The 13,297-nt window shown below is 53.1% G+C and overlaps 1 protein-coding gene across 3 annotated transcripts in view; it reads left to right on the top strand.

Moving 5' to 3' along the window:
• The window catches only part of KDM2A (lysine demethylase 2A), a 94,022-nt gene extending 88,330 nt beyond the window's left edge, over nucleotides 1-5,692 (top strand). For all 3 annotated transcript variants that reach the window (XM_081064594.1, XM_081064595.1, XM_081064596.1), the window contains 4 exons: nucleotides 951-1,114; nucleotides 1,695-1,853; nucleotides 2,455-2,670; nucleotides 3,073-5,692. In XM_081064594.1, coding sequence (XP_080920720.1) covers nucleotides 951-1,114; nucleotides 1,695-1,853; nucleotides 2,455-2,670; nucleotides 3,073-3,254 — 721 coding nt within the window. In that variant the 3' untranslated portion in view covers nucleotides 3,255-5,692. The remainder of the gene's footprint in view (nucleotides 1-950; nucleotides 1,115-1,694; nucleotides 1,854-2,454; nucleotides 2,671-3,072) is intronic.
• Nucleotides 5,693-13,297: the final 7,605 nt, after the last annotated feature.

Raw genomic sequence — 13,297 nt, 5'->3', positions numbered from 1 at the left:
AATTTCAAGTCTGAGATCCACTGCTCTATTGTAAGCAGCTTGTTTCTGTTACAAAGTTTCCATGTGCCATTGCTGGAATCTTTAGTCTTCAAATAAAGACCCATTCTTCGCAGACAAGTTTATTTCCCAAATCTGAATTAATATGTGATCTACCCAAATTCTCCTAATATTTCTCTGTGTAGGGCTAGTAGGCCTGCCTGGCTCTGTCCCTCGGTTTCCAGGCCAAACCACATAAGACTCCCATTATGTACTGTCTCCCCTTCTCCCCTTCTGCCAGCCAGACTCTGAGCCGGAGGGTGGGGCGGGGGCTGTAAAATATTAAACAGAAGCCTGCATGTTGCAGCGCTATTTGTGGCCTGTGGACTTGTAACCTCTGGGAGGCCTCTCCCTTTCAGGTCTGGTCTGGACTGGCTAGAAAATGTCAGTAGCACTGAGGCAGAAACCCAAGGGTGGGAAGGACTCTAGGCCTGATCATAAAGAGCCTCTAGGGGCTTGATGCAGTAGTGGGCTCTCTCTAGAGCTTAAGGCAGAACGAACTAACTGGATGAGCCAAGTAGCAACCTGCGTCTCAGGCAGCTGGGAGCGACTGGCCAGGGAGAGAGTGGAGGCCAGCTCCCCTCTGTGCACTTTGGTGGGAGCCAGACCATTTTAATGTGCAGGAGGGGTTATAGCATACTGCTTGCTGTGTGTCCCTAACAATTCTGCTGTGTTCTCAGTCTGTCCAAAGTAAGTCAGTGGAACTGGTCAAGTTACCCAGTACGTAACCTGTAGGGTTGCCTTAGAGGACAAGCCCCATTCTCTGTGGCCAAAAACAACAGGCACGATCCTTGTATGCTTGTAGGAGAACCTACGGAGGGTGACCTACCAGAAGCCACCAGCAGCCTGATGGGAGCTCCTCTGACAAGAGACGTCCGGTTACTGACAGCTAGTTCTCTTTCCTTCTGTCCCAGGTGCTGCGACAAGAGACTTTGGACAAAAATTGACTTGAGTAGGTGTAAGGCTATTGTACCGCAGGCCCTCAGCGGCATCATCAAGAGGCAGCCAGTCAGCCTCGACCTCAGCTGGACCAATGTCTCCAAGAAACAGCTGACATGGCTCGTCAATAGGCTGCCAGGTGAGCAGCCCCACCGCTGCCCTTCCAGGGCCCCAGGCGCAGGCAGGGAAAGCTGCTTTGGTGGCCGTGCTTCTCAGAAACGCTTCCGGGCAGTGGTCCTCGCCTTGCTGCTTAGTTGGAGATTTACACAGGGCCACCCTAACTGCCAGTCCCCAAGGCACCACTTGGGACTGGCTGCCCAGTCACCTCACTAGACAACGGAGACAGTGGGATCGGGTGCTGCTGCCAGCCCTGCAGTCTTCTCAGCATGGCTGCTGAAGAGGAAATTTGAGGAAGAAGTTGTCTTGATTGCCCCCTTTTGTAAGGCCTTGTTCCCTTCAGTATTTTGAGGTCTTAGAAAGACAGGAAGTCACTCCCACTTGCATTGCTCTGGCAGGCACTAGCGATTGGTTTTACCACCAAGCTAGCAGATGTCATATAGAAGGGTGCTCAGAGGAATCTTTAAGCTGGATTACTAGAGTAAGATAAGGACATAGTTCCTCTCTCCCATTAGACTGGGAATCCATTAGATCAGCGGTAGCAAAGGTTTGGGATGTGCTGACGGAGCATATTATTGCGTGTGTGTTTCCTTCTCTTGCAGGACTGAAAGACCTCCTCCTCGCAGGTTGTTCCTGGTCTGCAGTCTCTGCCCTCAGCACCTCCAGCTGCCCCCTTCTCAGGACCCTTGACCTTCGGTGGGCGGTAGGAATCAAGGACCCTCAAATTCGGGACTTGCTGACTCCACCGGCTGATAAACCCGGTATGCTCTGCGCCTGGCTTCTCCGTGCTTGACTCTCAACACATGCTGTGTGTAGCTTTGTCTTTCAACGTACTGCATCCTCAAAAGCTAAGGTAGTCTTCAGAAATGGTGCTGTGCAAGTATCTAGAAGAGTGCAAATTGAGAGCAGCATGGTGGACTCTGTACAAGTACAGGTTAACTATTTACAGCCAGATCACTACCTACAAACAGGCGTAAGTCCAGTTTGTGAATCCAGTGGAGTTTGGGGTCCAGAGAGTATAAAGCCTAGGGAAGTCTGGAAGGCTTCCTGGTTGAGGTAGAACATTAAAAGCTATTTGCAGGATGGTCTAGACAAGTGCAGGAGTGTGGGAAGGGGAGGAGCATTCCGCACATAGCCTTTTGCTGTGTGAGGCATAATCTAGCAGCTGGGAAGAAAGGCAACGTGCTGGTTTCCTGGAAACTGCCCCCACACACTGCTCACGCCCTGAAGGCCGGGCTGGGTGTGGGCAGTTGTGCTTCACCCTGCAAGGGGCCTGGCCAGGCAGGAGCTGAGGCTGGCTGCAGTACGGGAGCTGGACTCGAGTGAAAAGTCTTGAGCCAGGCTCTTCTCATGCTGGTGCAGGTCAGGACAATCGCAGCAAGCTCCGCAACATGACCGACTTCCGGCTGGCAGGCCTTGACATCACAGATGCCACGCTTCGCCTCATCATTCGCCACATGCCCCTCCTGTCTCGACTTGACCTCAGTCACTGCAGTCACCTGACAGATCAGTCCTCCAATCTGCTCACCGCTGTCGGGTCTTCCACTCGTTACTCCCTCACGGAACTCAACATGGCAGGTATGCTGCTGAGTGTTTGATGCCCCACAGTGTGCATGCTTCCCAGAGGCCCCAGCCCTCCTTGGAGCTTGACTGGCACCGACTCATTTCTCACATCTGGACCAGGACATGCATTTCTCTCCCTTTTTTAACTGATGGGGCGCTGAGTCCTGCCGTCACTGTCACATGCCTAAGAGTGCGGCCAGCACCCGCTGTGGTTTGGTCATCGATGCAGGCGGTGAGGCAGCAGAGGCTTCCGAGGCCACAGTGCTGGTGGCACTTCTGGTCTCTGAGCCATGTCGTGACGGGACACAGGGCTTTTGTTCAGCACTTGGAGGGAAAGGGCTGGGGACTTGAGCAGCACAGGCAAGCTCCTAGGGCTGTGTGTACCCAGCCTTCTCCGTGTGGTCACTTTTTCCGCAGGCTGCAATAAATTGACAGACCAGACCCTGCTCTACCTGCGGCGCATCGCCAACGTCACCTTGATCGACCTGCGAGGATGCAAGCAGATTACCCGGAAGGCCTGCGAGCACTTCATCTCAGACTTGTCCATCAACAGTCTCTACTGCCTGTCCGACGAGAAGCTAATACAGAAGATCAGCTAAGACACCCCCGGGCCAGGCGGAACAGGAAACTGATCTTCCCCTGACTCCCCAGCCGGGAGAGCCTCTCTTCCTGACCCTGCACGGGCTCTGAGGCCAATGACACACTCCCTCTCTGCTCTCCTGTCCCTTGAGCCCTTCCCCCACAGGCGGGGCAGAGAGGTGGTGGATGCCAGGCTTGCCTGCCTGCTCCTCTCCCTCCTGAGGAGAAGGGAGTAGCAGCCAGAGGGGAAAGCACAGGCTGTGTGCTGTCAAGGTGCCTGCTCGCCCGCCCGCCCGCCAGGAGGCCAGGCTCTCAGTTTGGGTTGTCTGCGCAGCTGTCATCTGCGCTGGGCCCTGGGGCCCCCCCATCCATGGTCCCCGCAGTGCCTGGTTCTGAGCAAACTCCCAGGGAAGAAAGTGGCCCTGTCCTCGGTGGCCAGGTTCTCCTTGTGGTGTCCAGTGCGTGTCTCTCCTCTGTCACTCTCCCGGCTCACGCAGGAGGGGCCAGCAGCCCCAGCAATGCCAGACCCGTGCCGATCACACCGGTGCTGTTGAGGTGTCGGAACCCTCGTCCACGTCCGTGCTCCCTCCTCCTCTCCTCCCTTTAACTCGATCCGATGCTCCTGGTCATTCACATAATGAGGTTACCCCACCCCAGATTTGCCCGCTAGTCTCCATGAGGTCCTTGTTGCACTTACTGGGGTTGAAGCTCTTCAGAGGAGCTGGAACTGTATCCCAGGGACACCCCCATTGTGTTGCTTCCTAAGCAGATTCTGAGACAGGCACCATCTCCTGTCCCCGACCCCATCAGCCCCCCACTGCCCTTCCCACATGTCTCTATTCCTGCCTGAAGAGGGCTTTCCCATGAAGTGTGTCTTCAGAAGGAGCAGCCTGTCTTCCCCCAGTTGGGGAAGCAGAGACCTGGGCCAAGTCCCCACCTGCCTCCCAGCAGGCACTAGGCCTCCGGTGTAGTGTAGCCCCCAGCGCCCAGAACCAGGTCCAGCCCCAGCGGCTCCCTGATGTGGCCCCTTTTGGGGGGTGAGGGAGAGTTCCTGCTTAGAAGCCAGTCACCTGCCCTCTACCTGCAGCTGTGGAAGGGGGTGTGCATGTGCCTCTGTGTGTGTGGCTGAGTGTAGTACGCGTGCGTGTAGGTGTGTGTGGAGGGAGGGAAGGAGGGGAGCGTGGTGCCTCCCACTCCACCGCCCTGTGTCAAGCCCCATCAGCTGCCCCCTTTTACTTTGCATTGAACGGCCTGTCCAAAGATCCTCTCTCTAGGGCAGCAGAGAGCTTTTTGCACTTTAAAAAAAAAAAAAAAAAGAAAGGTCGGAATTTCTTTTGGGTCAATAGTGAAGTGTGTGAGGAGATGCTCGATCGCAAGAGCTTATAAGTGGTAGACGCCGATTTGCACTCTGCGCCCCTCGGGAAGGACAGTGATAGCACAACCTTGCCCACTTCTTGTCCTGCAGCCCATCCCTCCCGCCCTACCCGCTTTCCTGCAGCCCGGTCTCAGCTCTCCTCCTCCTGAAGCCCCACGGGGGGGTGGCAAGGAGCCCAGACATCCTGAGGAGAGACGCCACCCGCACCCTTGCCACTTCCAAAGCAATAGAGGCAGAGGGGCCCCCTCTGCCACCTAGCCCAGCTTTGACCCTGGCATTGACTGGCCTCCTAAGCAAACTGGGTCCTGGTAGGAGGGGGTGACATTATGTCTGTTTCTTCCAATCTGCTGATTCTCTTGGCTGCACCTTCAAAGCAGCAGTCTGTTCCCGTGACCCTCTGCCCCTTCCGTTGGTCTCCAGGCCCCAGCCACCTGGGGCTGAAACTTTGAGAAAATGCCAGTGACTTATTCCAGAGTGCCTCAGTTAGGGGAACTTCTCTGTAAAGAACCCTGGGTATTGAGCAAAAACCTTATTAATATTATTGTCAATGACCTATAATTGGAAGCTTCCTGCCTTTTTTTGGTTGCTCCTGTGGAAAATACTGAAAAGATTGTTTTGTTTTGTTGTCTTTTTATAAAAGGGGAGGTGGAGAGACCCCTTCAGAGCAGGGATTGTGCCGGGAGAGTGCCTCTGACTTTGGGACATTTCATCCACAGAAATTTCCAAGCTGATGGTTTGTTGTGGGTTTTGGTTTTTATTTTTGTTTGTTTGTTTTTGGTTTGGAAAAACAAGCATTTTTACCGTGCACGTAATTGGTCAGCAGGAAAGGGAGCCCAGGAGTGGTGGCAGATGGACCTATGCCCTTGCTGGGCTTTCCTTTTCTCTGGGACTGTGATGGGGAAAATGGTTTTCAGAGGTGAGGGTTGGTCCATGTGGAGGAAAGAAATGTCTCTGGGGACAGAGGAACCCCGGAGTTCCATCGCATTTCCTGCAATCTGCTCTTAGATACGGCCTTGCCAGGAGAGCCTGCCCTCAGACCACAGGACCAGACACCCTGCCTCCATCTTTCCAAGCACCGGGGCGAAAAACCACAAAGGAAAGGAAGAAAATTTATATATATATATATATATATATAATATAAAAATCACTTGGTGATTAAAAAAAAAATAACTGCTCCATAAATAAAACTCCTAAAGTCACTATGTTTAAAGGGTTTGGTTGTGTTTTTTGGGTTTTTTTGGTTTTTTGGTTTGGTTTTTTTTTTGTTTGTTTTTGTTTTGTTTTGGAGAAATATTGTAAATATATATTTTTTGTTGCTGATTTAGTCAATCTCCAATGTTGTGCTAAGAAATTTAAATTAAATGTAAGCATTAAGGGGCAAGTCACGCTCTCTCAGCTGACACATTAGGGTCACTTTGGGCCAGGGAAGGAGGGAAGCTAGTCGGACTTTTGTTTCCTAAACGTTCTCCACTATTGGTTTTAGAAAGAGCAAGAACATCTTTCCTCTCACGTGGGAATGGGAGATATTTGTGTAATAAAATTTTTAAAAGACAAAAAAAGAGCCTCCACTGGGAAATATTTTGATTTGGGTTTTGTTTTTTTTTAATAAAAGATTTTAAAAACGAAAAAACAAAACCTTTTCTGCCTTGGTGTGTGTGTGTGTGTGTGTGTGTGTGTGTGTGTGTGTGTGTGCGCGCGCACTTGCGCACGAGAGAATGAGTCAGAGGTCATGCAGGTTCTGCTGGAGGCCAAGGCCAGGGGTTGCCTGCTTCATCCTCACTTTGAGCAGAAGCAGCTTCTAGAAACACCTCATTTTCCTTCATTGATCTTTTTAATGGATATGAAAATTAAGTATGAGAATACCTAATCTCCTGTCCCCCACCCCACCAAGGCAGTGCTTGGAGCCGCCCTGCAGAGTCATGGGGAGAGCTGGAAAGGACCCCTGTGGTGTCCTGAGAACAGCAGCTGAGGTTTCTAGTCTTGCTATCCCTGGAGAGCTGTTAGCCAAGGCCCACCTCCTCCACTACAGGGCAGTGCCTGCGTGGGTCACTGATCAAGGTCTGGGCTAGACAGATGCCAGGTGCCATTTGTCCCACCACATCTTGCTGTTTTACGTCACTTGGCTTGTTGGGTACAAGCTTCCGGCCTTCCGACGAGTGTGCTGGGTACTGCCGGAGACCACTTCCTCCCCCGACAGCAGCATTAGGAGAGCAGGGAGTGCCTGAGTAGGCTTTCAGTTCCCTCAGCGGTGCTGGGGGATCCCCACACGGACAGTTATGGACCGTCTCCAGTTCTGCTGCATATTCTAGAAAAGAATGGGCTCAGACAGTGGACTACTCACATGTTGGCTTCCTGAGGATGGTTATGGATGTGGCCGTTTGGTTTTTGTCAGAAAAGGAAGAGGGTCCGTTTTGCCTCCTAAATATCTCAGAAACCATCTGTCTCCCAGTAACCTCATCCCTGCCACCTTAGTTCAAGCCACCATTGTCCAGAACCTTGACCACAGCAAGAGCCCTGAGGCCTCTCAGCCTCCAGGCCAACTGCGTCCTCATGTTGGGAGCCAGAACATAGAAAAGAGATTTGACGACTCTGCTGAAAACCCGTCAGTACCATCTATCTGTGTCTCAGGATAAAGTACTCAAGCTTCCTCACCATTTGCCCCGTTTACTCCTCTTTACCCATAGCTAACTTTTTTTTCAATTCCACCATCTCTGGGCCTTTACACATGCAGTTCCCTCTGCTGGTACACCTTCCTCAGTTTACATGTTACTTTCTCTGGTAAGCTGTCTCCCACCCTGCCCAAGACCGGATCACATGTTCCCACAGTACCCTTCTGGTTTTCAGAACTCCTTGAAATCCCGCTCACCCAGAAGCTCCACAAGGACAGAAGTCAGTCTGTGTTGCTCACCATGTCATGCCCAGCAGCTGGCACAGAGCTTGGCACATAATAGATGCCCAAGATATACTACTGAGTGAGTGTTCCCAATAGGTCAGATACCCAGAGGCCCATCCCTCCTTGATACAGCCAATCTGTCTCCACGTTCTCCAAATTCACTTTCTGCTACCTCATACATCTTCCCCTTCTTTCTTGTGCTAATGCTACCAGCCATTTTTTGGGGGGCGGGGGGTTATTTCCAATCCTGCATTCAGCTGTGAATTAACCTTCCTAAGGCACACAAAAACTTTCAGTAACCCTCCATAGTCATGTCTAAGTAATACACTCATCCTGCCACTGGCATCTGTAAAATTGGAAGCACCATGGTGGGCACATAGTAGGTTCTTCTAAGGGGCTGAACTGGATACCTCTGGGCCCCAGGCTTGGCTGTGTTTAGGATGTGGAATGCCACTCTCACCACAATTCTGAAAAATCTATCCTTCCTTCAAACACCTCTTCCTCCAGAAGCCCTTCCCGTTTCCCCTCCAACCAGAAGGGATTAACCTGGACATCCTCTGTCTTCCTCAGCCAACGATAGTAGCAAAAATAGCTGGTGTCTGTCTAATGGGCCTCACTACGTGTTGGCCACTGTTGTAAGCACTTCCATGTAACTCATATAATCCTCACAGCAATACTACTACTATTATCCTCATTTTAAACGTGAGAAACTGAGTCATGGACATTGAACATGTGCCTGGAATGTCTTGGCTAGTAAAAAGTGGACTCCAACTCAAGTGGTGGCCCTATCCACCAGCTCCCTAGCCTTTCTATGCATACATGATTGCATTTCTCGCTCACACCCCACCTCGCGCATGTGTCCAGTCGATAGATGACAAGTCAAGGCTCAGAGAGGTAAAGTGACGGTCCGATGGCAGAGTTGGGACATATGTCAACACTGGGCTTGGGACTCTGGAACTTGAGCCTTTTTCCCAGCATTCTCGTGCCCTGCTGAGCGTCCAGGCTGGGTGTGCCCACACCTCTCTCCTATGGCACTTCGAATTCCTTGAGAGTGGGTCTAGTCTTAGCTAGTTCTACCTCCCCCCTTATCTGTCCCAGGAGTGGGGGGAGTATGGAAATTTACTGAGTGTAATAAAAGGTGGGTGTATAAGACAGGGAGACAGGATCAATCTCATGGGTGAGTGACCCATGCAATCAAAAGGGCCCTGAACTCAGAAGGACCTCACTCTTAGTTTAATGCTTGCTGTTGCCATCTTGAAATTCTTAATTTTTGAACAGGGGCAGCATTTCATTTGTAGTGGGCCCAGCAAATGATGTAGCCAATCCTGGGGGGAGGGACAATCCCAGCTCTCTCCTGCCCTTCCATGCCAGCAATGTGCTTAGTGCCATTTGAGTGGGCAGCATAGCCAAGCAGGCCAGGCACTTCCTGGCTAGGAAGACCCGTCCAGCCGCCCCCTTGCCGGGTGCCCAGGCCCAGAAGGGAACTTCAACGCTGGACACCCATATGTGGGCAGGAAACAGTAAGAGCAGAGCAGACACCTGAGGTCCAGGAGCACCTGGTTTTGTCCTTGGCCTGGCCCTGTCACCCAGCTTCTGCCTCTGCCACCCACCCCATTCGAGAGAGCTACAATCGGCGGGAAGGTCCAGCTGCTAGCCCCCCAGAATGTGCCATGAGAGTGCTAGAGAGGCAAGACAGAAAGACAGAGCAGACACACACACGGAGAGAAAACATCCTGAAAAAACCAGAAAAGGAAAGAGAAACAGAAGTAGAGAAAGGAGGAGGGGAGAAGAGAAATGAAATGAGAGAAAAGGACCATGGAGGACTCCTAGAGGGAGACACAAGTGAGACCCAAGATACTCCACATGTGACAGTGGCCACTCAGAAAGCCATCTCCCCCAGCCCAACAGTGTGCACATATCTCCGTTAGCCCTCAAAATAATCCAGTGAGGCCAGGCTGGCGACTCCCCGTGCACAGATGAAAAGGGTAAAGCTCAGATAAGTAACTTGCCTAGGACACCCAGCTAAGGCAATACGAGGTGGCACTAGCATTTGACCCCGAGTCTTGGCCACATACGTCCTCCAGTCCCCCGACACAGCAAGTACCAGTGGCCACAGTATGGGGCCGGTGGGGACTACGAGACCATGCCTCCCTCGGACACTCACAGGCGGCTGGGAGTGTCAAGACACAAACGCGCGCCGCGTGAACACAGCACGTTCCGGCTCCAGACTAAGATGAGGGTGCCTGGGTGCATGCGCGCTGGGGACGGCTCCTGGGCGGGCGCCGCGGGTAACGAGCTGCAGAGGCCGAGATCGGCTGAGGCCGAGCGGGGCGGGGCCTGAGGCCGGAGCCAGAGGCGGGGCGGGGCCGGAGCCAGGGGCGGGGCGGGGCTGGGGCAGGGTTGGGGACCCGGCCATAGACCGGGAGGGGCGGGCCACGGGCTGGTGCCACGTCCGGACTAAGGCTCCTAAGCGGAAAAGGATACTGGGGCCCGGGGCAGTGCGGAGACTGTGACCTTCTGAAGGGTTCCAGGAAGAGGCGCCGCTCCCGGGGAGCTAGTTGGGCGGAGCCAGAGGTCTGGAAGCCCGGGCCAGAGTTGCGTGCAGCTCGTGTCTACTTGTCGAGGGGCCCCTGAAGGTTCTTGGACTGTGAGGGAGGGAGTCCTGGAGATGAGGAAGCCTCCTGGATAACCAGGGCCTCCGCACTTGCTGGTGCACATGCCTGGAAATCTCTTTCTAACAAAGCTGCTTCTTCCCGTTCTTCTGGCTCTAGCAAAACAGCCCTTCCTCAAAGGGCTTCACACGAGGAGGCTCCTTGGCTTTTATAGTACCTTGTCACCTGCCCCATAAGGATGCTTTGAGCATTAAATGTGATCATCTGGGCTCTAGAAACAGTGCTCTGCCCATAATGAGAACCCAGTAAATGTCAGTGGTTGTTACTGTGTGCAGTTTGCCCATAAGTTCACTGTGTCTCCCTATGTTGGATCCTCAAGGCCAAGCACCGGTACCTGGCATGTAGTAAAAGCTCAACAAACAGTGTCAGATGAGTGAGTGAGTGAATGAAGTGAAATCCCAGCTTCCATACATCCATGGTGAGGTCAGGGAAGCAGCCAAACTCATCCTCCTGAATCTTCAAAGCCCAGGATGGAGATAAAGAGGGGAGGCCCCTGCAGGAGGAAACTTGAATGTGCCAGTCCTCACCCCCAACCTCATTCACATTCATGTGCACACATGTCAAGTTCAAGACCTTCCCTATCTCTCCCCTGCCCTCCCCAACTTTTCCACTGACCCTCCTGGACACCCCACCTCCTTGCATTATAGTTCTTGCCAGATTAATTGGAGGTATGCATTTAGGGCTTTTCTTCCCCACTGGACTAGGCCACCACTGAATCCTGTTTCTCTTTGCGGCCCTAACTTTGTGCTGGGAGCCATGAGGGGTGCGTAAGGAAGGCAGCAGTGACCACGACAAACAGGGGCGCTAAGGGAGAGCACCGTGAGCAGGAAGCTTTCAGCCCAGGAGATGCAGGGTGAACAGGAGCCTGGCGTGTCAGGAAGGCAGGGAAGGGCATTCCAGGCAAGGGAAATTATAAAGACCCCTGAGGTAGAAGTGACGTGGCTTGTTATAGTGACAAAAGGAAGACCAGAGAGACGAGACTAAGGGGTAAAAGGAAGAACTGAATGTGAGAGATGGGCAGGCGGCCAGACGGTGCAGCTCTTATAGGCCACGGGAAAGGGGTGGGTTTCATCCTTAGTGCAAGGACAGTCATTGGAAGGGAGGTGTGATGTAGGCCTGTAAAAACTCTGGCTAGAGGAGAGGCAGGATGTCCCGCGAGAAGACTGGTGTGGACGGCAGCACCAGGTGGGAGGTGATGGGACCAGATCAGGTTCAACAGGGCACAGTGGAAGGACTGGAAGAAGCCTGGGTATTCTTCAGGTAGTCCACAGGACAGGCTGGATGACAGTGTGTGTGTACATGGTGGCAGGGGCAGGTGAGGGAAGAGAGGAATCAAGGATGACTCCTAGATTTCTGGAAGATGGAGTAGCCATGACTGAGATGGGGAGGCGGCAGAGGAGCAGGCTGCACGGGCTGCGTGGTGGAAGCAAGAGCTCAGTGTGGGATGTTTTAAGTTTGCAACACCTATTAGTCATCCAGGGGAGATGCCAGGTAATGATGTGTCTGCAGGTCTGCCAGCTGGACAGAGATGGGGTTCCCCTCCTCTTTTACTGCCAGCATCCCATCCAGAGGTTGGCGCAGTCTGGGCAGGAGACAAAAGTTTGTTGAGAGAATGACTGAAGAAAGTTTACAATCCACCTTCCCTCAACCACCAGAGGGCAGCACCACCCCAAAAAATAGCCTTTCCCTGACCAGAAACTCGCCCAGGCCAGGGACCCAACACCACCCTCTTCCCAGTCAGGGCTTCTAGGAGCCTCTTTCCACTGCCCAAGAATCAACGAAGGGCAGCCTGGAGACTGGCTCTCTCGAAGGACCCCAGCTTCAGGCCTGCTGGGGCTGCAGATTGGGCTGTAGTTGGGAGGGGCAGGCTGGGTTTTCAGCTGGTGGGGGGAGGGGGGACCATTTTCTGAAGCAGGATGGCTGGCATTTGAGAACCAGGAGGGACACTGGTCTGACAAGTTCATCAGGAAGAATGTTGTTGTTGTTGTTGTTGTTTTTAAAGATTTTATTGGGGAAGGGGAACAGGACTTTATTGGGGAACAGTGTGTACTTCCAGGACTTTTTTCCAAGTCAAGTTGTTGTCCTTTCAGTCATAGTTGCAGAGGGCGCAGCTCAGCTCCAGGTCCAGTTGCCAGTTGCTAGTTGCAGGGGGCGCAGCCCACCATCCCTTGTGGGAGTGGAAACCGGCAACCTTGTGGTTGAGAGGACACGCTCCAACCAACTGAGCCATCAAGGAGCTCAGCGGCAGCTCAGCTCAAGGTGCCGTGTTCAATCTTAGTTGCAGGGGGCGCAGCCCACCGTCCCTTGTGGGACTCGAGGAATTGAACTGGCAACCTTGTGGGTGAGAGCCCACTGGCCCATGTGGGAATCGAACCGGCAGCCTTTGGAGTCAGGAGCAGGGAGCTCCAACCGCCTGAGCCACCGGGCCAACCCCAGGAAGAATGTTTTAAATCAAGGAGACTCCAGACAACCCCGGGCCAGCTGGGGAGGGGTGGGAGGAGGGGAAGTTCATCCTTCATCCTGTGTGCCTCTGACCCTGCTCTTCCCCAAACTCCATGTGCCACCTTCGGCTGAGGGGCTCATTCACTCATCGAACATTGACTAGGCCGTTCTGCGTCTGGTCCTGTGGTGGGCACTGGGGGCAAGGGATAAACTGGAGCGTCAGTTACAGTTGGAGACGGTATGTGCCTTTTCTTTTCTCCATAATTAGCACTTCCAACATCAGGATGCATTTTCCAATTGATGCAAACGTTGACTAAGGCTTCATCCCATCCCACTGTCAAAAGCAGGACAGGATGCATCTTACAATTGATTATGTTCAAAATCAGGGAACTAGGTGGTAAGTGCAGAATCACAGATGTACGCAGTGGGGCGGGGGCAAGGTGACCGGCAGGAAGTGGGTCTAAAGGGATGAGCGGGAGCTCCCCAGGGAGGAGGACACACAAAGGGCTTCCAGGCACCAGGAAGAGCAAAGTCACAGAGGTGAGAATGGATGGGTGGCCTGGCAGAGGGACCCCAGGTGCAGAGGGTGGTGGCAACACAAGCTGGGGAGGGGAGCCGGGCACAACCATCCAAGACCTGGACTTACAGGTTAAGGAACTTGTTCACTCGATCTGCTTTGGG

The sequence above is a fragment of the Rhinolophus hipposideros genome, assembly GCF_964194185.1.
Source record: "Rhinolophus hipposideros genome assembly, chromosome: 10".
Taxonomy (NCBI): Eukaryota; Metazoa; Chordata; class Mammalia; order Chiroptera; family Rhinolophidae; genus Rhinolophus; species Rhinolophus hipposideros.
Note: the sequence above shows the minus strand (reverse complement) of the source record. Positions and strands in the feature narration are given on the sequence as shown.